The 26,397-nt window shown below is 38.4% G+C and overlaps 1 protein-coding gene across 1 annotated transcript in view; it reads right to left on the bottom strand.

Annotated features, from left to right (window-relative positions):
- Positions 1–26,397, bottom strand: part of SNTG1 (syntrophin gamma 1) — a 317,523-nt gene that overhangs the window by 110,058 nt on the left and 181,068 nt on the right. Inside the window, exon 8 of the mRNA XM_032610174.1 lies at positions 2,436–2,538. Within this exon, the coding sequence (XP_032466065.1) occupies positions 2,436–2,538 (103 nt within the window). The remainder of the gene's footprint in view (positions 1–2,435; positions 2,539–26,397) is intronic.

Genomic DNA, 26,397 nt, shown 5'->3' with positions numbered 1-26,397 from the left:
TAATATCCTGAGCAGGAGAAGGACGTCTGCACTCAGCACTTCACTCAGCATTTTACAAGAGGCCGGAGCTGTTGCAATAGATGACCCGCCCCTCCCCTGCAAAGAAAGGAATTAAAAGAAATACAGCTTGGAAAGAAACAAGCAAAACATTATTTGCAGATGACATAACTTTATATGTAGAAAAATTTAGAGAAAGTACAAAAATCTTACTGGTTAATAAGAAAATTAAACTATGCTGCAGAATGTTGATATATAAAAATGTGATGTGTTATTGTTTCTATGTGTTAGCAACAGATAATTCGAAAATTAAATCTTTAAAATATTATTTACAATAAAACAAAAACATAAAATGCTTAAAATAAATGTAATGTAAGATATGCAATATTTTCCCACTGGAAACATTAAAATATTGACGAGAAAAATTAAAATATAAATAAATGGAAAGATATGTTTGTGGAATGAAAGGTTTAAAATTGTTAAGGTGTTAATTATATTAATTGTCTATAAACTCAGTCACATTCCAGATCATACTAGTTTTTTAAATAGAAATTGATGTGCTATTTTAAAATGGATGCAGTAATGCCAAGAATCTAGAATAGCCAAATGATCTTGAAGTATCACAAAGTTGAAGAACCTATCCTAGGTGACTTTTTAAAGTACTATAAAGCTGCAATAATCAACAGTGTGGTTTTGGTGAAAGAATAGACGTATACATTAGTGGAAATAAGATAGTGATTCCTTCATTCTTGATTCCTACCTCGGAACCAAAATGTTACTAATATAAGATAGATTATAAACTTAAACATAAAAGTCAACGCTATAAAGCTGCTTGCAAAGGTGTAGGCAGATATCCTTGCAACCTTGGGATAGGCAAATATTTCTTAGAAAAGATGCAGAAAACCAAAAGCATATACAACGAAAACAACAACAACAAAATGGTAAATTAGACCTTATCAAAATCAAAAAGTTGTGCAAACTTGACACACGTTTAGGTAAAAAAGACAGTCGTGCACAGAATGTTTGTAACACATATAGCTAACAAAAAGCTTACTATAAACAGGCTTATCGACTCCTTCAGTGTGATAATATAAAGGCATACCAACAGAAAAATGGGGAAAAGATGTGAGCAGACACATTACAAAATAAAATATGCAAATAGATAATAAAATATGCAAATAGCACAGGAGCTAATCATCATTAGTCTTCAGGGAAATGCAAATTAAAACTACAATTCGGTACCACTACACACTCAAGAGAATAGCTAAAGAAATTTTTGACCATCAAATATTGGAATTAATGGAGAGAAGCCAGACCTCTCTCATCCACCACTGGAGTGGACAGTGGGGGGTTTGTAAATACACGCCCACCTTAGAAATGTATTTGGCAGTTTGTTAGCAAGTTGATTACACATCCATCTTGTGACTCAGCAACTCCACTCCTAGGTACTTATAGTAGTGACACAAAATACTATGACTTCCAGAAGGCTTGTACGAGAATGTTTATAGCAGCTTTATTTACAATAGCAAAATACCAGAAACAGTTCTGCTGTCTCTCAGCAGAAGAATGCATTACCAAACTTTACTACACTCATACGGTAGAATACTATACAGCAATGTAAATAAATAAACTCCTGAAATATGTTAACATGAGACGGTTCATAATGAAAGAAGCAGACATAAAAGAATAAATACAGTTTGATTACATTAATACTTGATGACAAGAAATTAAGTCAGTAGCTGTTTCTGGGAATGTTATTTACTGGAAGAGGCACAGCAGAACCATTCTGTGATCTAAAGGGATGTGGCTTAAGCAAATGTGAGTGTTTGTCAGAGCTGATCCCACTGAGCATTGAGGATCTTTGCATTTCAGTTCATGTAAACTATGCCTCAGTTAAAAATAATTCTTCTTTGCTTCTAGCAAAAACTATAATATGCATTTCATTTCATAATATGAAAATAGATATAGAAAGTTTTAAGTAGCTCTTATGAAAATTATTACATTTCCACAGAGACGGGGGCTTCCTGCAATCTCCCTATTCTCATCAGGACAAATGAAGTGTAAATGCTTATTTAGTAAGTTCAGTAGCCAAATAAGAGAATATTATTTTCTACTTAGAGAATATATATTCATCAAACAATACGAATGAAATTTTAATAGAGATACAAAAGGTATATGTTTGATATGACATTTATTTTTAAAGTAAATAATATTTCCCCAGTTATAGGTTGGAAAATAACTAAACGTGAATACATTCTGAAACACAAACAACAGCTATTCCCTTTGGAGAAGGGTTAATTGAATGCTTTGTGATATTAAAGAAAACTGTTTGCATTCAGGCAGGAATCCCAACTTTAAAAATAAATTACTGCCAGGAAACAATGGCTTAGAAAGTAAATGTGACGGGAGCACTTTACCTAATCTTCATAAATGCTTACATGCACAATCTTCGTTCAGTGGGAGTTTGAGGAAAGCAGGTGCTCTTTTAAAAAATGAGACCGTCAGGGTCACTTCTTCTCCGGCATTCCGAAGAACCTGAACCTAACATAGAACATAATAAAAATGATACCATTATCAGTACGCTGGCAAACACTTTTGTACGATTGAAAACCCTTGAAATAATGGGTTGTCTTTTCCACGTCTCACGTTTTCTCTAGTGGTCAGAAACATTTTATGGCAGATGGAGGGGATGAAAGATCTAACACTGAAGGAATGCGGCCATCCACATCCTTCCTCTTCCCATCATCCTGTGGGCCCTGTTCACTCATGACGTCATCATCTTCCATCCACATTTATCAAGGCTCTCGTGAGTTTATGGTCTATGTTAGGTCTACAGAAAGATGTAGTGCTCGAACCACTATATTTATTAATTTACTAAATATTTATTGAGCATCCATGATGCACTATTTGGGGATCTATGAATAAATTACCCTGCAGATTTGACCAGCGTGCTAATTCTAATTAAAGTTGTTCCAATTCACTCAAACACTTTTACAAAAACGAAATGGTTATTATTTTCCCACTATATCATTGTATATTTTCTTTTCCTTTCCCTGAAAATTTAGAATAATGATGGAGACAGCTATTATCAATAACTCCCAACTCCCTAAATTATAGAATTACTAGGTCTATTTCTACCAGTTAAATAATGGATAATTTCTCAAAATATTGTACCACAACAAATGTAAGCAATATTAAAAGAAGTTCAGAAAGCTGAGGATTATTTATAGCAAACATACCTGGAAAATATAGAAGTATATATATATATATATATATATATATAATTTAAAAACTCACATAAACTAAGAAGAATTAAGAATAATTAGTGAAGAAGCAATTAGTAAACATGGGGACATAATTTATTAAACACATAGAAAAATGCTCACCATAAAGTCATTAAAGAATTGACTATCAAAATGGTTTAGAATGATTTCTGGTCCCTACAAGATGGCATAAAGTTCTCTCTCCCAATCAAGTACAACTAAAACACTGAAAAAAGTGCCAGACACAATCAAGTAGAACTCTGAAAGGTGGAGAGAAAAGAAACCGATTAGGGCTCCCAGGCCTGGAGGAAGAGCACAGATCTTTCCCAACAGAGGGGTGGTCCACCCACTGCTAGGTGAAGCATCCCTTTATCCACTTAGTGGCAGCAGGGACCCGACCTGGGGAAGCCCCTTCCCCTCCTCTAGCACCATCAGGGAACGGGGTGGCGGGCAGGGTGGGGGGAGCCTGATGACGCAGATGGATCAATCAGACCCAACTAGCACCAAAATGGTTCTAAATGTCGTATTGTCAGTGGAGCCACGGCCCACAGAATTAGGCGAGGACCTGTGTGCTAAACAGTGACGTCTTGCTAAAAAGAAAAATAAGTAAATAAGAACCAGAGACTCTTAACAAATAAGCAAAATGGCCAGGATTAAAATCATATGTCACACTAAGACCCAGGAAAATCCTAATTTGAATGAAGAAAGATAATCAAGTAACACAAACTAGATGAATTACACACCGGAATCATCTGACAAGGGTTTTAAAACCACCTTAAAAATATTTCAGCAAGAAATGAAAAATGATCTTGAACCAAATGAAAAATTACAACATCTCAGGAAAGAAATACAAATTATAAAAAGGAAATGAAATTATAGAACTAAAAAATACAATAACATAAATAACCTTGCTGGATGAGCCCGGTGATAGACTGACAGAAGATAGAATCAGTAAACTTGAGGGCAGAACAATAAAAGTAGCCCAATCTGAGCAACAGACACACACATGAAAGGAGAAAATTTTTAAATGAAGAAAATGATATAATCATTTCAATAGCCCAATCTGAGCAACAGAGAAGATACAGACACACACATGAAAGGAGAAAATTTTAAAAATGAAGAAAATTATATAATCATTTCAATAGATACAAAGAAGCATTTGATTACATTCATTTGATAAAAGCTCATAGAAAACTGAGTATACAAAGGAGTATCCTTGATATTGTAAAGAGGACACACAAAAATGTATGAGAAGCGTCATGGCATTAACTATGAATTACTGAAACCGTTCTTGAGACCAGAAATGAGGCAAGAGCGTCCAATTTCATTTCTACTTAATTTTTCTTCGGATCTTACTGAAATAAGGCAAGAAAAGAGCTAATAAAAACCATAAAAATTGAAAGAAGAAATGAAACTGACATTATTCAGAGGTAACGTGATTTTGAACACAGAAAATCCTTAAGAGCCTATGGGCACTATTACATGAGACATAACCAGGTGAGTTATTAAGTGAGTTTAGTATGGAATAGCATATATACAAAGTAATATACAAAGATCAACTGGTTTCGATTTAATTTCAACAAACAAATACAGCATTGTTAAATAAATGAGGGAGATGCTATGTCATGGATCCCCAGACATAACACTGTGAGGAAATCATTTCTCTCCTGCTTTTCCATATTCAAGGCAATCCCATGCAAAGTCCCCATTTTTTTTCTTCAGTTTTTAGCTTAGTATGCATTTATGAACTTGGCTTGTTTCCAAGTGACATTTAATATTTATATAAGCATTATTATGTAAGTGCACTGGGAGTGTGTTAGTGAAATACATGGGACAGTGGAATGCAATGGCTAAATACTCACATTCCATCTTAAGCGTGCAACAGATAACGTCTAGCGTTAAATAAAAAATAACATTACAAGCACCTCAAGTGTAAATAAGAGAATAAAGTAGAAATGTATAAGTTCAATACAGTTACCTCCGAAATGGGCAACGGGCAACTGTTTTCTTTTAAAGCTTTACATTTGTATACTTCAATCTTGAAGTTTTGGTCAAGTGTAACTGAGAAAAATAAAAACTTTTTAAAAATTATAAAATCTTACCCTAGAGAGAGAACTTTATTTTACTTTGTTTTTAATAAATGGCTAATTATGGGTATCTTTCTGGATAAGCATAACTTCAAGTCCTTGACACATACACATTTCTTAATGCAGAAATATCCATCTTTTCAGTGACCAGGATTGACACAATGTGTTTTTAATTTTTTTCAGGCTTCCTACTATGCCTTGGATGCATATTTCATTGGCCTGATACTGTCAGGTTGGAAAATGTAGGTTCCACATCATGAATAATGATGAATGTCATCTTCCTGAAAAATCAGAAATCAGCACCAATCCAATCGTCTTCTTCATGTTCATTCACATTTTATAGTGCAGATCAAGTGTGCATTTTCATCAGATAAGGTATCAGCACAGTTATGCTCTCACATTGCCTTGGGTGAGTACGTGAGCAAAGGGACAGAGATTGGTAAAAAAGGGCAATCAGTGAAAACAGAAAAGGGAAGTGGCATTAAAGGGGATATTTATGGGCTGACTCTGTTAAACCAGAACGAGCTAACAGCTCAGTCCGTGAACTGAATATTCTTAAGCTCCATTCGTCTGTTAGAAGGGAAACTTCATAAAATCCTTTTGTGGTCTCCGTCCTTCCTCCACACTCACTGTTGGGGCCACCCTGTCTTCTACGAGACTCTAAAGGGGAATGTAGCTGTCTGCCACTGCTTTGCTGTGAAGTCAAAAGTGCTCATAGCTGGGGGTTATTTTATATTTTCATTTTTAAAGAATTTATTTTTGTAGGGTAGTCTTAGGTTCATAGCAAAATTGAGGGGAAAGTACAGAGATTTCCCCTAGACCCCCGTCCCACAGATGCACAGTCTCCCCGATGATCAACGTGGCCCCGCTGAGCGGGACCTTTGTTACAACTTACGAACCTCCGTCGACACGGCAACATCACCCAGCATGCGCGGCCTGTGTTAGGCTTCACTCTTGGTACTGAGCGTTCTGTGCGTTTGAACATGTATCCACCATCAGCGAGTCACAGAATGTTTTCGCTAAATGCTAAAATCCTCTACGCTCTGCCTACTCATCCCTCTTCCGCTCCAACCTTAGCTATTGTTTTTAACTGATGAAAATAGAGACTTCTGAGTTGCCTGGACCTGCCTGAAGCACACATTAGGAAACACACACACACACACATCTTCACTGGCAAACGAGCACTGAGACAGCTTGTGAAGACCTCAGCTCTTAGCCCAGCTTGATGTCAGAACAGCCAGACAAGATTCAGATCTCCAGAGGGGAAGATCAGCATTGCAACTCACTGACGGCCGCGTTGCAAAGCGGTTACCTAGAATCTCACTTTGACTTTGGACTCGTCCCTCTTGACATGTTACCTGCAGTAAATAATTTCCTTAAAGTCTTGACCTCTGGCAGGAAAGGAAACTGAACGTGACTTTGAGGAATGATTTTAAACAAACTGTTTTTCAGACAAAACAACTACACTAACACTAGATAATATATCAAGCTTTACTATTCATGTTGAGATGGTGATCACCTGTGAACACTGAGTAAACAAAGCATTTCATTGTGTAATCATTTTCATTCATATTAATTGTGGGGAAGAAAGAATTATTATTCCATATATTATTACAGCATAAGAGTTTGAGGTGAAACTGTAATTGTAAGGCCTTCCTGAATGGGGTTGGGTCCTCTGGCCCCTGTCACTCTACATCCATGGTTAGGTTTTCAGAGGAATCTGTGGAGCGTTGGAGGCAGGGGCACACGACCCCCTCTGTGGTGTGAGGACAGGGGTACACTTTCACACCTACAGATGGCAGGTGGGGCAGCGTGGTGCCAGTTTTCAGGGCAGGAGACAGGGCCTTCATAAGAGACAGACGTCCAATCAAGCACAGGGTCTGTAATGTCCACAAGCCCTGGTGCTGTTGGTTGGATAGTGAATCAAGTGTAACAGCAGAAATTATCCAGCTGGAAAATAAGGTATAGAACTGCACCTAGGAAAATCACATCACCGTTGGAAGTGGTGGGTGAATCAACTGTGAGAAATCAAGTATCATGTAGAATTTGGAGGAATCGATGCAAAATAAGAAAGGAATTGGGGATAATTTAGACATTCTCACCTTGAATTGCTACCACCAAGTGACACAGAACTGTGCTGGAAAAGCTAAAAATAGATGGAATAAGGGATGAGGGTTAGGATTGTTGGGGACATAACAGCTGGAGAAAAGGGCAACGTGACACTCCCATTTCACACATTCATTCATTTCACCACCCTTCCTGCATTTTAATTTGTGAAAAACATTCCATGTACATAGAAAAGTGCAGTAGGATCCTTTACATAGGCACTTCAAGTCTGAATGTTATGTTGTAAAATAAAAAGTCACAGCAAAAATGTATACATAGGTGTATGTTTCAAAAAGAACTACCAAATATTTAATACTCCTGAATTCCTATAGTTTCAGCTTAAAGTAGTATTCAAGTATGCAGTAATTTTTCAGCTTTGGTAAATATTACAAATAAGAATGAAGGTTGACTGAATAACAAATGTCAGCTCTAATAATCAGGATATAGTAATGATAATATATCAATGAATTTCAACACGGAAGAGAACCATTTACTTTAGTGAGGCAAGATTATGTAGAACATGTGATCCATTTTTACTGTAATACTTAAAGCTATGACTAAAGAGCCCATCACTTTCAAAGACCTCACTAAATTAAGATTCTATGTAGTAACAGTGGGTGAAATGTCACCTTCTGGATAAGGTGAACTTTAACTCAACAAGCAGAATGCATTGCTAGCTATAGTGCACACACCACAGTAACACTGTTTCAGCATTTGCTTTAATTCCAAGATGATTTCTTCAATGACACAAGTAATATTTTACTGTATTTTCTTATTGCTGGGTGCCAACTGACTCGTTTTATGTGCTATTAGTCAGGTTAAATTAAATTTTTAAATAGGTAAAAAGTTTACTTTTAAAAAGACATCAGGACCAGATGGGTTCAAAACTAAGTTTTACCTAATTCTTTAAGAAGTAATTATTCCAGCATAAAATTATTGAAGTTGCTTTAATTCATGTTATTAAATCAAACTAAAATGAAAATTAATAAGAAATTTTATGAAGAGAAAACGTGACCATTATTAATATAAATACAGATGTTATCATTCTAAACACACTATTAGCATATAGACTCCAACAAGTGACAAAAGAAATTGAACTATGACTGAGTAGGTTTTATTTCAAAACAGCAAACCTGGATAAATATCAGATGTTATTATCAAAGTAATTACTTTCATCAAGTTAAATATACATACATTATCTACTGATACATAGATCTATTGAGATATATAGAGATGATAGAGAGAGAGAGAGAGAGAGAGAGAGAGATTTTTCCCCTCCCTTAGAGATTCTGAGAGGACATTTGGTCAAACTGAGCTGCAATTCCTAATAAAAACTCTAAGGAAAATAGGAATAGAAGAATACCTTACGATGCTTCTTGTATATGCCTGGCTGTTCCCTGAGCCCAGCACGGTCGTTCCCTAAACACTTGTGTGGCTTACACCCTCACCTCTTTCTACTCTTTGATCAAAAGTTACCCCAATGAGTCCTACATTCATCAACCTTTTACAAATGATAGATCTCCACATACCTCTGTCTTTGTTCACCTGCACTACCTGTCATTTCATAGCCTGTCAGCACCTTCCTACCCACATGCACTGTGCTGACACACTGTGTCTAATGCTGACACACTGTGTCTAATATGCTGTCACTTGTCTCTGCCCCATGAAGCTGGGTTCCACACCAGGGCAGCAAGCTGTATCTTGTTCTCAGACGTAGTCAAAGAGCCTAAGATGGCACCTGGCTCACAAAAAGCCTTCATTAAATATTTTTGAAAGAATAAAATTAATAAAGTCAATTTTAAAAAGCAGTAAAAATTATCCTAAATGTTAAAACAAGGAAACCATGTTAATCAAAATCAGGTACTGGATAAAGATGCCCATTAGTTTTCAAAAATATTGATGAGTTTTACTTATAAAGTAAAATAAGAAAATGGAATTAATTTTATAACTATTAAGAAAATGCAATTATTTTTTTATTAAAAATATAATTGCAGACTCCAAGTATACTCCCCTAAAATGCTAATTGGAATTTAAAAGATAATGTAGCTTCACATAAGATTACTGTAACACAAAAATACCCTTTTTCCTATGATAGCAATAAACACCAGGAAAATTATTAAAAATCTGGGGGAGAATCCTATAAAATCTTTAGAAATTTAACTAATTGTCATAGATTGCTTTAAAGAAATTGTAAATTCTTATTGAAGGACAGAAAATAAAATCTAAGCTCTTAACAACGATATGCCATATACTTGGTGAAGTTTTCAATAAAAACAAACTAAGTCAACAGAAAGTTTTAAAATGTCCCCCAGAACATCTGAGAAATACTTTAAAAAGAAGAGTAGTAAGGGGGCTTCCCTGGTGGCACAGTGGTTGAGAGTCCGCCTGCCGATGCAGGGGACACGGGTTCGTGCCCCGGTCCGGGAAGACCCCACACGCCGCGGAGCGGCTGGGCCCGTGAGCCATGGCCGCTGAGCCTGCGCGTCCGGAGCCTGTGCTCCGCAACCGGAGAGGCCACAACAGTGAGAGGCCCGCGTACCGCAAAAAAAAAAAAAAAAAAAAAAAGAAGAGTAGTAGGAATTGGGAGAAGTTATCAATCCCTGAATATGCTGTTAAATCCTATAATCAAATCAATGTATTAATATTCAAATGGGCAAATTCATCAGTAGAAATGGATAGAACCTCCAAAATAGATCTTAATGTTTTTGAACTTGTAATACATGATACAGTGTCTTTTTTTTTTAAACCTAGTGTTAAAAGGACTGGTACCATAAATGGTGCAAGCACAGCTGGGGATACACTAACGATAAATCCGAATGGATTGAATAGCTAAGTGTCAATAATACTACCAGAATAATGTTGTAAGAAAGTGTATAGAGGACTCTGTGTACTCTTTACTGGACAAAAACAGGAAGAATAATAAGCTTGGATCTTGCATCTCACTGAATGTAGATTATTCTTTGAACCACAGGAACAAAACCAGACCAACAGCCTAACAGCTGGCTGAACAGAGCAGGGGTCCCCCATCCTGTCCTGACCTTCTCCATCACTCTCAGCCAATGGACACACTCAATGGCTCTTTAAACACCACACCGTCAGACATGACAATGACACGTGACACAACATTGTTAAAATATCCCAACAATAATTCATTTTGACAATATTCTCTCTCCCGAATATTGGGCCATGTTGTCTAAGAAATTATTTTGATTCGTTAATTAGCTTTTGCTAAAAGTCTTACATTCAGTTGTATGATACACGTTGATATAAATGAATAACGTGTTACCACGTGTGCCAGCTATAGTGCCGCCTTCAGTTTATAAAATAAAGCCTGTGACGAGAACAAGGCAAAAGTTATTAGCTTTTAATTTACGAATGAGAATTTGAAAATATTCAAAAGTCAAGTGACCTGCTCAAACATAACATCCGATATATGACAGACTGAGAAGTAAAACTACATGAGTAAGTGAGTTCCCCCTTCTTCCCACTGGGCCACTGCCCAAAAAGGTTAATGGTAAAGCTTAAACAATTCCTCAGGAAGCATTTCTGACTCTCACAGAGACCTGGAGCAGCTGTTCACCATGTGTCAGAGCCCACCTGTCCCTTTACCTGTGGACTCCAGCTCTGCCCACCGCCATGCCGCCCGGGCCTGAGAAGGTGCTGGGAGAGAGTCTCCCAGGCATCAGTGGCTTCCTTCTAGATTGTGGAGACTGCATTTGCTTAAAGTACTTTCTTGAGCATCGGGACAGATGAGTACAGAATTTCGGGTAATGCACAAACGTACATCGAGCATCTAACGTGTTCAAACACCACACGTGTGATATAGCAGGTGCAGTGTTGACAGGAGGATGATAAAGCCCTTCAGTTCTACAGACAATCATCAGTGAGAAGACAGATGCTTACAATAGATTAAAAGGAGCAGAAAGAGATGAGGAAGGTGTTAAAAAGTGGAGAGGTGTGGAAATCACTCAGACCCAAATCTGCTCAGCAACAGCAGGCGTCACAGTCTGCTAGCAACGCTGTTGCCACCGACGCTCCGCACCCGCCCCCACTGCTCAGCAGGATAAGAACAAACGCACGCGTGGGCCGAACCTGCCCGCAACGTGGAGGTCTCAGCGGCTGTGCCACTGCGCCCACACTTCTCTCGCTGGTCACACCGTGGAGGGCATCAGCGACTTTTCAGAAGAGCAAAGGTCCACTTACCACACCGAGTGTAATCAAACGTTTACTGAGGCCTTAAAATGTTTAATTAAGTCAGACCTTTGTTTGAATGGCCCCCGTCTTCCTTAGACGATAGAAAGTTAAGTTTATAAAATGCAGTCACTGCATATTAACATACGTTCAGTTCGAATCTTGGAGGAATGGGGAGAAAAGACATCCATTCCAGGGTAAAAATACGGAGCATATTTCTTATAGGACGTGGTTATGATATACTTGAGGCAGACAAGTGAAGTACAGAACATCTTCATAGTCGTCCAAGAAAAACCAGAATGTTTAAAAATAATGTCCCATACAGATGATAACATTTCCTATAATCACATTAGACTCAAGCAATGCACATATTTATTCTAAATCCATAAGCTTAACCACAGCTACATGGATGTCTAGTTTGCAAACCGTGCACCAGATTTAAGTGGAATTCTTGAAGGAAAGGAGAGAAATCATAACACTTTTCCTTATTTTTATAGAATTCTGTATAAGATCATCTCGTACAAAATGAATTGTCAAGATGTGAAAACCAAAGCGAGACGCGGTATCACCCACATTGGATCTGTAGCTGCAGCACACACGGTTGCTAAGTATTTGTTTAGACACGTTATCACAACGTGTTTGCACAACACAGGACTAAGGAGTAAATACTGTAGAACTGCTCGTGGTGCTGTTTCCTCCCATAGTCTTTCATCTCATTCTACTGCGTGAGTCATTTAAATACGTAACTTTGAATTTTAGATGCCACTCCCCCCGCGATGCATAAATACTTGGATATCGTTTGCAGCATTGCAGGGCCACCAGGCTGGCTCTGCCAGCATTTCCTTGGCAACTGACGTTTGCAGGGGGAGAAACACAGCTGTCCTGCCACAGGAAAACAGTGGTTTCTCTGAGAGTCTGGTAATTTCAAATACTTGAAAATAGATGTGTGTCTCAAATATAATGTGTTAAATGAGTAGGGAGAAAATAATCTGCCTTATATGTTGCTAAATACACGACGAAAAAATAGATACATTTTATTACTTCATAATTACTTCAAATTTCAGTCTTCAGAGAAATCTATCACGCGTAAAAACGGTGGAGACAGGACAATTATAAGAGCCATTAAGATATTTATCACTTTATGACATGCATGCACCTTGTCTGGAAGTTGTGTATGTCCCCATCTTACTCATATGGAAATTACTGAGAATATGTAAGGATGGCCCTTGGCAAAGTATAAACTTATTGCCTTTTTATTTTGTCACCTCGAACTTCTCTCAAGTCTCCTCTTCTACTTTGAACCCTATTTCTTTTCAAAGGAGTCCCAGAGGACACTCCTGCCACCTGCTACCTGAATGACAGAAACAGAAAACGAAGGAGACTGTCTGGGAGTCTCTGTGTCAGTCACTTAGCTTCAGGCTCAGACCTCATGCTCACCCCGTTCCTCTCCAGCCCACATGCAGCATTGTCTCAACCTAAAGACACTTCAGGGAAAGGGTAAGCTGATCACGACAAGATGTTAAACATAGCTTGGTGCCTGTCTTGTCTTAAAACTGCATCGTGTCAGAGGCCGTCCGGAATCTTGCGTATCTTGTGTGACCCCAGAACAACGGTTGAGTTAACAGGGACTTTAAGCTCTACCTCTTTAAATAAACTCAAGTAAGTGAATGCCAATTTCAGAAATCTTGAGTCATAAAATTGAAATGGTTTATGTTCAGCTAGAGATTTTAGAAGAATGAGGGTTCACTGAGGGCATGTGAGCTCGCAAAGCGTACTTTCAAATGAAGCAGTGTTGGAGAAAACCACTGACTGTAATTCTCCCCAGCATTTCCTTTGAAAGGCAGGTGGTGAGGAATGCCGGGCTCCCTGCCCGAGACCCGTGTCGTCGAAACCCGTTTTCCTCACTCCACCCGCCTTAGTTATACTTGAAGTCCCGAGCAGAATAATAGTTCACGTTTGTCAGTAATGAGAGGAGGAGAAAAGCTGCTCTCACTTCCGCATCTATTATTTCTCTGTCGTCATAGCAACCTGGGCAGCCAGGTCCCCAGACAGAGCACCTGCCCAGCACAGGTCGGGTAGGGAGAAGAGACCGATGGGGCAGCAGCTATCAGATCACCAGACGGGGACGTCGCTCCAACAATGCTGTAGACCGTTCCCACCCGGGCTTCATGAACGGGAGACTCGGTCAGTGTGCCTGTGCCGCGTGGGGCTGGAACTCTAGGCCCAGCACGGTTTCTGTTCACGGAAATACCGTGTCATTTCATCGCTGGGCAGAAACCATGGCGCTGGCTGACAGCAGCTGTGCCTTGTCAAGGGCCCCGTTAAGAATAATCAGGCATGCCTTCTCTTTGACGTTGCTTGGCCAAAGAAACTCCCAAACAAATCGTCCAGCTCTTTTTGAAGCAACTGGGAGATACATATCGTTGAGGAGGAAACATCTCGGAGGGTTGCTAAGATTCATCACGTTACGTCCAGAGTAACAAAGTGGAGGACCTGGTGCAGCCTCTTGTCCTTCATGTGTCACCTCAGTGGGTTTAATGAAGGGAAAGAGTATAGGTTTTGAATTTCATTTGATGTGGTCAAAGTTATTTGCTACCCAATAAGCATAAACTTTACATTCCTTGAAGTGATGGAGCATAAGTAATTATAGGGAGAAAGTACAAAAATCTCAAAATAAAGCAAATGTTACATATTGTCTCTCAGTAGCATCTGATAGCGCCTTATACTGTATGCTGTGTATGGTAGCTTATATCGTATGCCTTCAAACTACTAGGGCTCTGTTTTGTGGGAGTTGTCATTTTAAAGGATAAACTCTTTACAGGGAGAAACAGAGTTTCTAGTATGATTGTTTTATCCAAGAGATGTGATATGTATACTGGATACCCAATACTTGTTAGTAAAAATAATGCTAATCATGGTTTTGTGTCCCTCACACAGTATTTGAGCTACATCACTTTAAAAACAACTGTGTGTTCCCTCATTTTCACAACCTGTAATTTCCTCAACGAAATATTTTTTTTTATTGTTAAATACAGGCTGATTTCTGTTGTGAAAGTAAAAAAAATCCTAATCTTTCTTAGACTGCGCAAAATATTCTGTATCTGATCATCAAAACACACTTCCATGAAGAATATAAAACGTCTTCGACCGGAACTTCAACATCAAGCCAGCGTCAAAGAAACACTTTAGATATTGTAGATGTTTTCTCGTAACTTTATGTTAACATTTTCATGCCAAGAGTACACTTCATCCAGTCATTTTCATGCTAATAACTAAGAGGTCATTTCCATTTACTGCTTGGTTTTTTTATGATGCTGTAATGTCTGGCACTTGTCCATTCGCCTGGGAGCCTCTCCAGGTAAACAGTAAATAACTTTAAGTAAACCAGGCACTACAGCTCCGACTGCTGCAATGGATGTAGACGTATTTCTCTCCTGTATATTTTCAAGATATCTCAGGTCAGTTAACGGAAAGCGGCTGTATCCATCCCAAAGGTGGCTGCACACACCTGACCATGCGGTGGCCCAAAGTTACATTTGTCCATGTGGGAAAAGACCTCAAGGAAGGAAAATATGATAATATTTGCCAAACTAACTTGGACTCCACAGTCAGAGTGAGTATAAATGTGTGTGGGGTGAAGGCAGGCTGCAGGGGGTTGGTGCAGAGTGACTTTAAGAATGTTCGATGCAAGGGTTTGTGAAGTTGAGTCTGGTGAGTTAAAACAAGGTGTAATGTTCTATTTCCAGATGTTTGACATGTGTTCTTTCCTCAGTTAGATTAAGGTCTTACTATTTTATAGCCTCCATTGTTAGGAATCCATCTATTTTTATAACTTTTCCTCATGCAATTTATTATCCTAATCAACAAACATTTACTGAACTTCTCCAAAGAAAAATAGAGCCACATTTATTAAGAGCCCAGGAAAATCTGAAATATAAATATCTGTAATTGTCAAGATCTGGTCAATAGAAACTAGGTATTTCCGACACGGGGATTTAATTAGGGACTTGGGGAAATTTTCAGCAGAGGAACGAGGCAGTAGGGAGACCAGCAGCAGCAGAGCTCCACGGCCACCCTGCCACAGAGGACCACGGCGGCGGAGACAGAGGACCACGGCGGCGGAGACAGAGGACCACGGCGGCGGAGATGCTGCGGGCGCAGGAGCCACAGTGGGGCTGCGCTCAGGATCGGGCTGCTGGGGAAGCAGGGGGAGGGGCCCTGCAGTGAGTCACAAAGAAGCAGCGTGTACAAATCCCACGCCTCTGCAGATGAGGGTAAGTGAACCATCAGGGACGTTGGGAAGGCGGAGGAGAGCTGGATGGGGTAAAGCAAACAGCCAAGAATGTTCCCCCGGGGGACACAGGCGGAGGAGAGGCACCGAGAAAACCATTCCAGAGGCTGCAGGGGAGAAAGCACAGGACACACACGGCAGATGTGGAGCATCAGATGAGATTCACATTCAGATCAGAGCCCTGAATAATTAGGAGAGTCCCTCAGCACCCAAACTGTCACATTCCGGAAGGAAAAGGAAAACAACCAGCCAAGAACTTTAATTTTTATATCGTCTTCAGAAGAAAGATTACTATAAGAGAGTCACTCCCAAGCTATTTACTCTAAATGGCATGCACTTGTTAAAATTTGAACCCTGGAGGTAGGTTCCATTCCTTTGAATTCTGTTGCCATAATCTACCAGCTGTATAACCCCGGGCAATTGATTTAATTTCTCTACCACACGTCTTTCTCCTCCGTGAAATGACAGTAATAGTCATTTCTACCTAACAAGTTTATGAAGATTAAGTGTTTTAGTTTCAGTAAAATGCTTAGAGAAGAGCTGGGAACCTTGTATTTACTTAATAAATGTTAGCTAACAGAAAAAATAATTCGATTAATTGAAGCATTAAGAATTTCATATAAATACTTTATGATAGAACTTCTATATATTTCTATAATAGAAATACTCTATCAATAGATTTATTCAATAAATATCTGGAACATCCGTGAAATAGAGGTATCTGACCAGACATACATTCAGAGCCACAGGACAAGGAAGGAGGACTCCCAACATTTAAATAACATGGCTGTTTGACACAGGATGAATCCCCAAAGCTTCAGCCATACAAACACATGACGAAACTCAGAGAAAAAGGAGGAGAGATTTGAAAATACAGGTGACCCTTGAACAATACCGGAACTGCACGACTCCACACATATGCAAATTTTTCCCAATAAATATAGTACCTGTATTTTCATTTCACAATCTTTGAATTCACTAAGTGTGGGGAAAAGTTTGTGTTTGACTAGAGATCCCAATGTGTGGAAACAAAAGAACTAGGGTTGGAGTCCTGATTCTGTCCAGACTGTTTCAGCTTCCTGCCCTTGGGCGAGTCATTGATCAATTCCTTTGTTTCTGAGGCCGAGAGAGCAGAGTACAGATTTCAACTACACCGGGCTGGGGGTCGGGTGGGCTGGGCAGTGGAGAGGTAGGTGCCCCCAACTGCCTGCCTCATTCGAGGGTCAACTGTATACTCTGAATGGATACGATATACATTTTGGAGAAAGAGAAGGGCATTATCCCAGAAGTCTTAAAAGCAAGACAAAACAGAAAACACCAAAACTGGTGATTAGAAAGCCGCTTCAGTGGTGAGAAGAATGAAATGGCTGATAATAACCATCGAATTTAAGGAACAGGCAAACGGACGGGCAAGGAAGGATGGAGACTGTGGAAAACAGGGAAGATGTGTAGGCCTAGAGCCGCCAGAGCATCTAACTTTTTCAGCAAAAGCCTCAAGTCTGAATTTTTATGTGACCTCTTCATTCTTTTACTTTTATTTATTTTTTTTGCGGTACGCGGGCCTCTCTCTGTTGCGGCCTCTCCCGTTGCGAAGCACAGGCTCCGGACGCGCAGGCTCAGCGGCCATGGCTCACGGGCCCAGCCGCTCCGCGGCATGTGGGATCCTCCCGGACCGGGGCACGAACTCGTGTCCCCCGCATCGGCAGGCGGACTCTCAACCACTGCGCCACCAGGGAAGCCCTACATTTTTAATTATGATAAAATACACATAACCTAAAGTTTATCATTTTAACCACCTTTAAGTGTACAGTTCAGTAGTGTTAAGCATATGCTCACATTGTTTTGATCTCCAGAAAATTTTCTTCTTGCAAAAGTGAAACTTTGTCTTCTCTAAAAAACTCCCCATTGCCTCTCCCCCGCCCCTCCCCTGGCAAACACCATCCTACTTTCCGTTCCTATGAGTTTGACTTCACTAGAGACCTCATATGAGTGGAGTTCTACAGAATTTAACCTTTTGTGTCTGGCTTCCATCACTTGCATAATGTCCTCAAGGTTCATTCAGGTGCCCCATTTGACAGGATTAGCTTTCTCTCTATGACATCGTATGTCTCTATTTTTCCTTTTGTTGCTTGTGCTTTTGGTGTCATAGTCAACAAATCACTACCAAATCCAATGCCTTGAAGCTTTTCCACTGTTTTCTTCTAAGAGTTTTATAGTTTTAGGTCTTACATTGAGATCTTTGGTCTACTTTGAGTTAATATTTTATACCGTGAAAGGGAAGGGTCCAACAGCATTTGTTGAAAAGACTGTCCTTTTCCCATTGACTGGTCTTGGCCACTGTGTCAAAATCATTTGACCATACATATGAGGGTTTATTTCTGGGCTCTCTGTTCTATCCCATCAGTTTATATCTGCTTTTATGCCAGTACCACATAATTTTGTTACTGCAGATTTATAATAAGTTTTGAAAGTGTGAGACCCACAATTTTGTTTTGGCTATTCATTGCCCTTTATGGTTTGATCTTTGTGGTCCTTTGATGGATTTCTCTATTTCTGCCAAAAAAAAAAAAAAAAACTCATTGGGATTTTGTTAGAGACTGTATTGAATCTGTAGACTGATTTGAGTTGTGTTGACATATTAACAAAATTACATCTTCCAACTCATGAATATGGGAGGTCTTTCCATTTCTTTCTTCTTTATTTCTTTCAGCAACATTTTGTAGTCTTCAGTATACAAGTCTTTTGACTCCTTGATTCCCTTTTTTCCTAAATATTTTATTCTTTTTGATGTTATTATACATGGAATTATTTTCTTAATTTCCTTTTTAGATTGTTCGTTTTAGTGTATAAAAATGCAACTGAGTTTTGTGAGTTGATTTTGCATCCAATAACTTTTATGAGATTTTTTATTAGTTCCGATAGTTTTTAATGAATTCTTTAGCATTTTCTACATATAAAATTATGTCATCTGTATTAAGTAGATAATCCAGAGCCATAAGACTCACAGTTGACAAAGTATTGCTGGAGCCCAGAAGAAAAGTGTCTCTACCAATCCCTCTACTCCTAAGTTTCCAACTAAATCTCAGAAGTAGCAGAATCCTGAACAATTGCTTACACAAAGAGTGGTTTCATAGCACAGTGTAATTCTATATTTTACCTGATGGTTTGTTTATTATCTTTTTCCTTTTAATAAAATTTAAACTCTCCAAAAATAATTTAAAAATAAAATCATGTCATTTGTGAGCAGATATAATCTTTTTTCTTATTTTCTAATTTGAATGTCTTTTCTTTCTTTTTCTTGCCTAATTGCATGGCTCAAACTTTTAGTACTATGCTGAGTAGAAGTGGTAGAAGTAGGCATCCTTTTCTTATCCTGATCTTAGAGAAAAAGCCTTTTTGTCTTTTTCTACTGAGTATGATGTTAACACTGGGCTTTTCATATAAAGCATTTATTATGTTGAGGTAGTTTACTTCTATTCCCAGTTTGTTATTCTTATCAGGAAAAGGTGTTGAATCTTGTCAATTGTTTTTTATGCATTGGTTGAGACAATCATTCCTTTTTCTTACTGAAGGGTATTCCACTTGTGGTAGTAGGACAGTTTGTTTATCCATTCACATGTTGAAGGACTTGTTGACTGGCTCTGGTTTTTGGTGATGAAGAATAAAAGCTTCACTAAAACTTCCTGTACATATTTTTGTGTGAACATATCTTTTCATTTTTCTTGGGTAAACGCTTGTGAATGTGCATGCTTGGTTGTATGAGAATGCTTTGTTTTGTAACAAACCATCGAGCAGTGTGTCACGGTGGCTGCACCATTCTGCACCCCCAGCAGCAATGAGTGAATATTCCTGTTGTTCCACATCCTCACCGGCATTTTGTACTGTTGGTTTTTTGGGTCGTGTTATTCTAATAGGTTTATGGTGATATCTTGTTGTTTTCTATTCAGTTTTGTTTGTTGTGCATGATAGACGACAATTTTTTAAACATACAGGAAATGAGCATGTTGGAAGGTATCGGCTCACAAAGTTGAAGCGATGGGTAGAGAAACATGCTCAGGTAGGAAGGAGCAAAGTTGCCTTCACACAAAAAATGTGATTTTAAGATGATGGACTGTTTAAGCTGTTTGTACCAGGGGTGACATGAGGAGATTCACATATTGCACTGAAGTCTTGACCATGGTTCAGTCACAGAACAGAATCTCATACTAACCTTTACTTCTCTTGCATGCTCTTGGGATTAAAATTTCTTAGTGAGAACACCAATTTGGCCAAAATTAGTCTACTGGTTTACATTCTACTCTCCATGGAACTGAGTGAGGGAATATGTATTCCTTCCATTGTGCTTTTGTTATCGAAAGCAGGGCTCTAGTTCCCAATTATCTTGGAAAATCCCCCTCTAGGAACGTTGGTGTGATGCTGGACAGCCCCAGATGGCAAGTGGAGAGGGTCAAATAGGTGAGTGACTTCTCAGGGTAGGCCTCTGACCAGAACTTTAGTCTGAGGGCTGAATGAGGAGGATGCCCCAACCATGAGGCGATCAGAGACACGACCAGGGCAAAGGTGCTAGGGTGCCTGTGAGCCTGGGGTGGGAGGGCCCAGTGGAAGTATGGGTGGGGTGGGGCTGACACTTGGAGGGATAAAGGGACCGGGGTACCGGATGAGTTTTGGAGAGGTGAGCCTGTAGCTCACGTAAGCCCAGATGAAGGGCTTGCACTCCTTCCCTGCATGCTGGGGAACCACCGGCACGGCAGGTTGTTCATGGTGAGGGTGGGCACACAGAGGAGTAGTGAGGGCAGTTAGGAGACCACTGTGGAAGTCCAGACAAACATGACGGCATCACACATGAGGAGGTGGTTACCCAGGAGAGAGGTGAACGCAGCTTTGATTTACTTGAGAGGAAGAGTCCACTGGCTGAGGAGTGGGAAAGGAAAGAAAAGAATCAAAGCTGTGTGTCTTGCCTTTTAGACTAATTACTAAGTTGTGTCATCTACAGAGATGAGGAGAGCAAAAGGGAGGGTTCCTTCCCCTCATCTGGGTTTTGGTTAACTCAGACTTTTGTTGCTGTGTTAAGTATGAAATGTCCACATGGAAGGACCACATGGAGGGACCAAGCTGGAATTGAGAGAAGAGTATTAATTGGTGTAAATTTCTGTACTTAAATGTACAAACTAATAATCATTTGTTTATAATTTAATTTTTAAAAATTCACGTCTGTACTTAATTACCTTGAATGACAAAGGAAGTGTTCTTCCATAATGCAAAGTAATTATCTGTATCTCTATCTCTTCAATATAAAATGTTTATCCCTTCCATTTGTATACTTCCCTTCGTGAGATGAGTAAATAGGTCTCTGACATTCACAATGGAACACCTTAGACCTCAAAATCGTAGTGAGCATGGGAGAGACATATCACCGGAAACACGAGAATGTCTAGGGCCTTAAAATCCCATCTCCACCTAAATTGTAACTGAAGTTAACTTCAGTTTGAACGTCATTTTAAATCCTTTTTTCGAAGTGTTAATGTGAAGTATCTGTGACGGAAATATTGATAATTAAGGGGAAGTATTTTCTAACGACTCTCCAAACTATGGCAGTTTTGTATTGAAATCACTCTGAAGAGAATCTTCTGTTAACAAATATGCTTATTTTGTTTTGTCTCTAATTTAGGGTAATCACGTTTTTTCAAAACATGTATTTATTAAGGTATATGGACAATAATGTTTGTAGAGCATTGGCCGTAAACTTTGGAGTCAGAACTGGATTTGACTTAATTCTACCAAAACTCAATTTTTACTCAAATTAGGACCAATTTCTCCCATGTTTTTTGGCCTTACTTTCCCCACAGATAGAAGTGGAATAGTAATGACTTCTATATAATTGAGGTAATGACATTGCCTGATGCACTGCTTGGTTCATACTGTTACTAAATGACTAAGTAACTCGTCATTATAAAATAAATAATTCTTAAAATTATTTCTATACATTTTTTGTTGAAAATCTAGAAATTATAAAAGTTCACAAGTAGAATATAAATACCATCTGTGATACCATATCCAAATTATGATCACTTGAGTTAACCTCTTTTAAGCCTTTATATTCAATATTTTTATTTTTAAACTGTAATTTAGACAAGATATGTATATTCTTATGCAAGTTACTTTCAAAAACTCAACTAAATATTGTTATATATTATAAATATCTTCATGTTAAGGAATCCATTTGCAAATAGACTCCAGTTAACCTTGAAAAAGAAGGAAATAGTAATACACACCCAAGAAAAATAAAAGCCCATAAATATACAATTCAATCACATATATGATTTATCCTATCACTACAATATCTCCAAAAGATTCTCGAATGAACAAAACAATGATTGTCTGAAATTCTGTTTTCTGTTCCTCCCAGTAAACATTTTTAAAAAGTAAATATCAAAAAATTTAATAAATCTCATTTTATTTGCCAGGCTTAGGTTCAGACCCAGCAAGGAGACTTATACTACTTATACTACAGATAAAGTAACATTATATTGGGAAATAAACTTGTAGCATAAATAGAGATTATTTAAATATATACACACATACCCTGGATCTATCTGTCTATCTATATATCTTACATAGAAAAACTTCTCAACTTGTTTTCATTGTAATTTCTCACATTATTATTACTACCTATTTTCAGAATGCTGAATAATTGTAAAACAAGTAATAGAAACATTTGTTTAGAATGAGCCACTTCCCTAAGGTTTACCTTTTAAATCTCTGTCAACAATTAAACAATCATGCTGGCCCAATTCCAAAAATCAGTATTGCCAACGAATACTCAATAAGTCAACAGAAGAATTTACTTGCAGCATTTTTCTTACATTTTTTTGGTTTGAGTTCATAAAACCTGCTTGTGCTACATATTCAGTTGTTTTCCTAAATTCAGTAAAACTGAAGAAAAGTTGTACACTGACGTTCACTAACTAGGACTGAGAAACGTCTGCATGTTCATGGTTCTACACTGAAGCGAGCACTACTAGGAATTCTGAATAGATGTTAAAGGCCTATAACCATTCACGCTGCATCAACAGTTCACTCGTTATTTTCTGAGTAGCAGTCTATGGTATGGATATAACACAGTTTATTTAACCATTAAAAGATATCTGAGATGTTTCCTGTTTTGGGCTCTTACGAATACAGCCCTATAAACATCTATGTGTGGGTTTGATGTGAACCTAAGTCTTCACGCCCTGAATGAATCTCCAGAGAAATCTAAGTGAAAAAAACAACTTCCAAAAGGTTAGACTTTATGATCCCACTATATAACATTCTTGAAATCACAAAATTATAGAAATGGAGAGCAGATTAGTGGTTGCCAGGGGTTTAGCAGCAGGTGAGGGCAGGGGGGAAGTAGGTGTGGCCGTAAAGGGTAAAAGGAGGGTCCTCTTGGTGATGGAGGTGCTTTGTCTTGACTGTATCAGTGTCAGTATCCTGTTGTGATGTTGTTCTGTTGTGTGAGATGTTATTCTTGGGGGGAAACTGGGTAATGTGCACGTAGGATCTCTCTGTATCATTTCTCACAACTGCATGTGAGTCTACACTTAAATAAGAACAAAAAGCTTAATTAACATGTGATATAATTAGGACTACAGTTGTGCTGTATTTCTAGGACATAAGGTAAAGAGATGGTATTTAACATTCCTTGTGTAAAGTATCCCATTATCAATGAACAGTAAAATTCAAAATTCCAGATGAGATTCCAGAGGAAGTCTGGAGATTAAGAAACTAAACTATGTAGCAAGTGTTTTAGAAACAGGCAAAATGAAACAATACTGTGTGGAGATATAAGAAAAGTCATTCAAGTAACTGATGAGTATGAAATTGAGGCTATGATTAAAGTACACAGTGGCCTTCTGGGAGGTGGACGAAATTCTACCTCTTGGCGTAGAAATGATTAAAAGCTTATTTGCCTCAAAAATTTTCACCAAGCTATACACTTGTTGTATGTGGTTTTCTTTATTTGCCTTTTATTTTACCACAAAAAGTTAAATGAAATGAAATTAAGTAAAGTGTTAAAACCACATTTAAACCATACTCAATGACTTCTGAAAAATGTATTTTTTTTGAAAAATGTATTTTTTAATCTGACATTTTTATTGATAAATTATTCACACATCATGAATTTCACCAATTTAAAATAGACAGCTCAGTGGTTTTCAGTATATACACAGAGCTATGTAACCATCACCACGATCTTATTTTAGAACATTTTCTGCCAACCCGAAAGAGACCCTGAACCCATCCACACTCACTTCCCATGACCCCCTTGCCCCAGCCCTAGGCAACCACTAATGTACTTTCTGTCTCTATGGATCTGCCTACCTGAATATTTCATGCAAATGAAGTCACTCAATATGTGGTCTTTTGTGAACAGCTTCTTTTACTTAGTGTGTTTTCCAAGGTTCATCCATGTTTTACCCTGTAACAGTACTTATTCTTTTTACTATCAAATAACATTCCATTATGTGGATACACCACATTTTGTTCATCCATCATCAGTTAATGTGTTGTTTCTGCTTTTTGGCTACTATGAATTGTGCTGCCCCGAACATTTGTGTACAGGTTTTTGTGTGGCTATAGGCTATTTCTCTTGGGTACTTACTACAGAAACTCAAACTGCAGAAAATCAGAGACAAAGAAAAAATGCTGAAATAAGCCATTGAGTTGGGGGAAAATTTACCTATAGTGGAACATGGATTAGGATTACAGCTGACTTATCAGAAATCTTGAAATCGAGAAGAGAGTGAAGTGAAATAGTCAACGTGTTGAAATAGAAAAGCATACACTCAGAATTCTATATCTTGTGAAATTATTCTTCTAAAGTGGAGAAATAAAAAATGTATCAGATACACAGCTACGGAGAGTGCCTTACCAGACGCCCTGTACTGCAAGAAGTGTTATAAGAATTTCTTTAGGGTTTAGGAAAATATGTCAACACTCAGATCAACATAAGGAAAGCAAGAGCTGAAGGAATAAATGAAAGTAAAATATTTTATTTTTCTTATTCTTGCTTGATTGGAAACAAGTTTTAGTTTAAAATAATAATAGTAACAATGTCTGGTTTTATTGAAGAACACAGGTAAGTGCTATATGAATGACAGCAATGTCCGTAATATATGAGAAAGATAAATCAGGAATATTCTGCTATTAGGTACCTGAGTTATGCAAGAAGCAGTACAGGGCTCTTTGAAAGTGCATGTGGATTCATTTAAAATGTATATTGGAAACTCTAAGTCAAACACTAATTGTTTTTTAAAGTATAATTGATACAATAAGATAAGAGATATAATGGACTCTTTTACACAAAAAGCTTAATTTAAACCAAGGAAGTCAAAAAAGAAGTAGGGTGGTGATGGGAGAAACAAAGAACAAATATGCAACAAATAGAAAAGTGTTTTAAACATGGTGGATATTAATTCGGTTTATCAGTAATTACTTTATATTTGAATGGTCTAAATATCTCAATTATAAAACAGAAATTGTCAATGGGATATAAAAGACCCAACTCTAGGTTCTACAAAAAACACGCAACATTTTAATATGAAGACTGATAGGTTTAAGGTAAAGGCATATAGAAAAATGTATTTTGCTAACGCTGACCAACATAGCTGGAGGAGACATATCAACTACACACAGACTTGAGAACAAGAAAAATTATCCAGGTTAAAGTGAGGAAATAAATAGTAATAAAATGGTAGAATCTCCAATGGTATGTAGTCATGCTAAACACCTAACAACAAAATATCAAAACACGTGAGGCCAAAACTGATAGAACTGAAAGGAGAAACGGACATCTCCACTACTGGAGGTGTGGACCTCAACAGCCCTCTTTCAAGAATTGTGAGTTCAGACGGGCAGTGATTCGGTGAGGACACAGTTGAAGTAAACAGCGCTATCCTTCAAACTGGCTCACAGCAGCCCTCCCTTATTCCCAGGGGATGCTCGACACCCTGGGTGGTACCGAACCCTGTATATACGATGTCTTTTCCACATACCTGTGATAAAGCTGAATTTATAAAGGAGGCACAGTAACTAATAATAAAATAGAACAACTAGAATAATACCCTGCCATAAAAGTTAGGCGACCGTGGCCTCTCTCTTTCAAAATACCTTCCTGTGCAAATGAAAAGCCTTTTCCATCTTAACTAGGCACTCATCACACACTGACTGTAACTTGTGCAGCTCCAGACGCAGCAGCACAGGTAGCACACATTTCCTTTTCCCTCTTCACAGGTTCACGGGTGGGAGAGTCCTTACCGCCCTCTATGAGGTTGAGAACTTTCACCTTTTCACCTAAAGGAAGCACTTCACAGCTTCTCTTTGGCGTATCCGAACTGCCAGCATCATTCTTCGTGCCCTTTGGGCCATTATTACGTAGGAGAAAGGTCGCCTGACCCCAAGCGCTGTGACCCCGGGAGTC

This window comes from Phocoena sinus, chromosome 17 (assembly GCF_008692025.1).
Source record: "Phocoena sinus isolate mPhoSin1 chromosome 17, mPhoSin1.pri, whole genome shotgun sequence".
NCBI lineage: Eukaryota > Metazoa > Chordata > Mammalia > Artiodactyla > Phocoenidae > Phocoena > Phocoena sinus.
The sequence above is the reverse complement of the archived record's forward strand: the minus strand, read 5'-3'. Positions and strand labels throughout refer to the sequence as shown.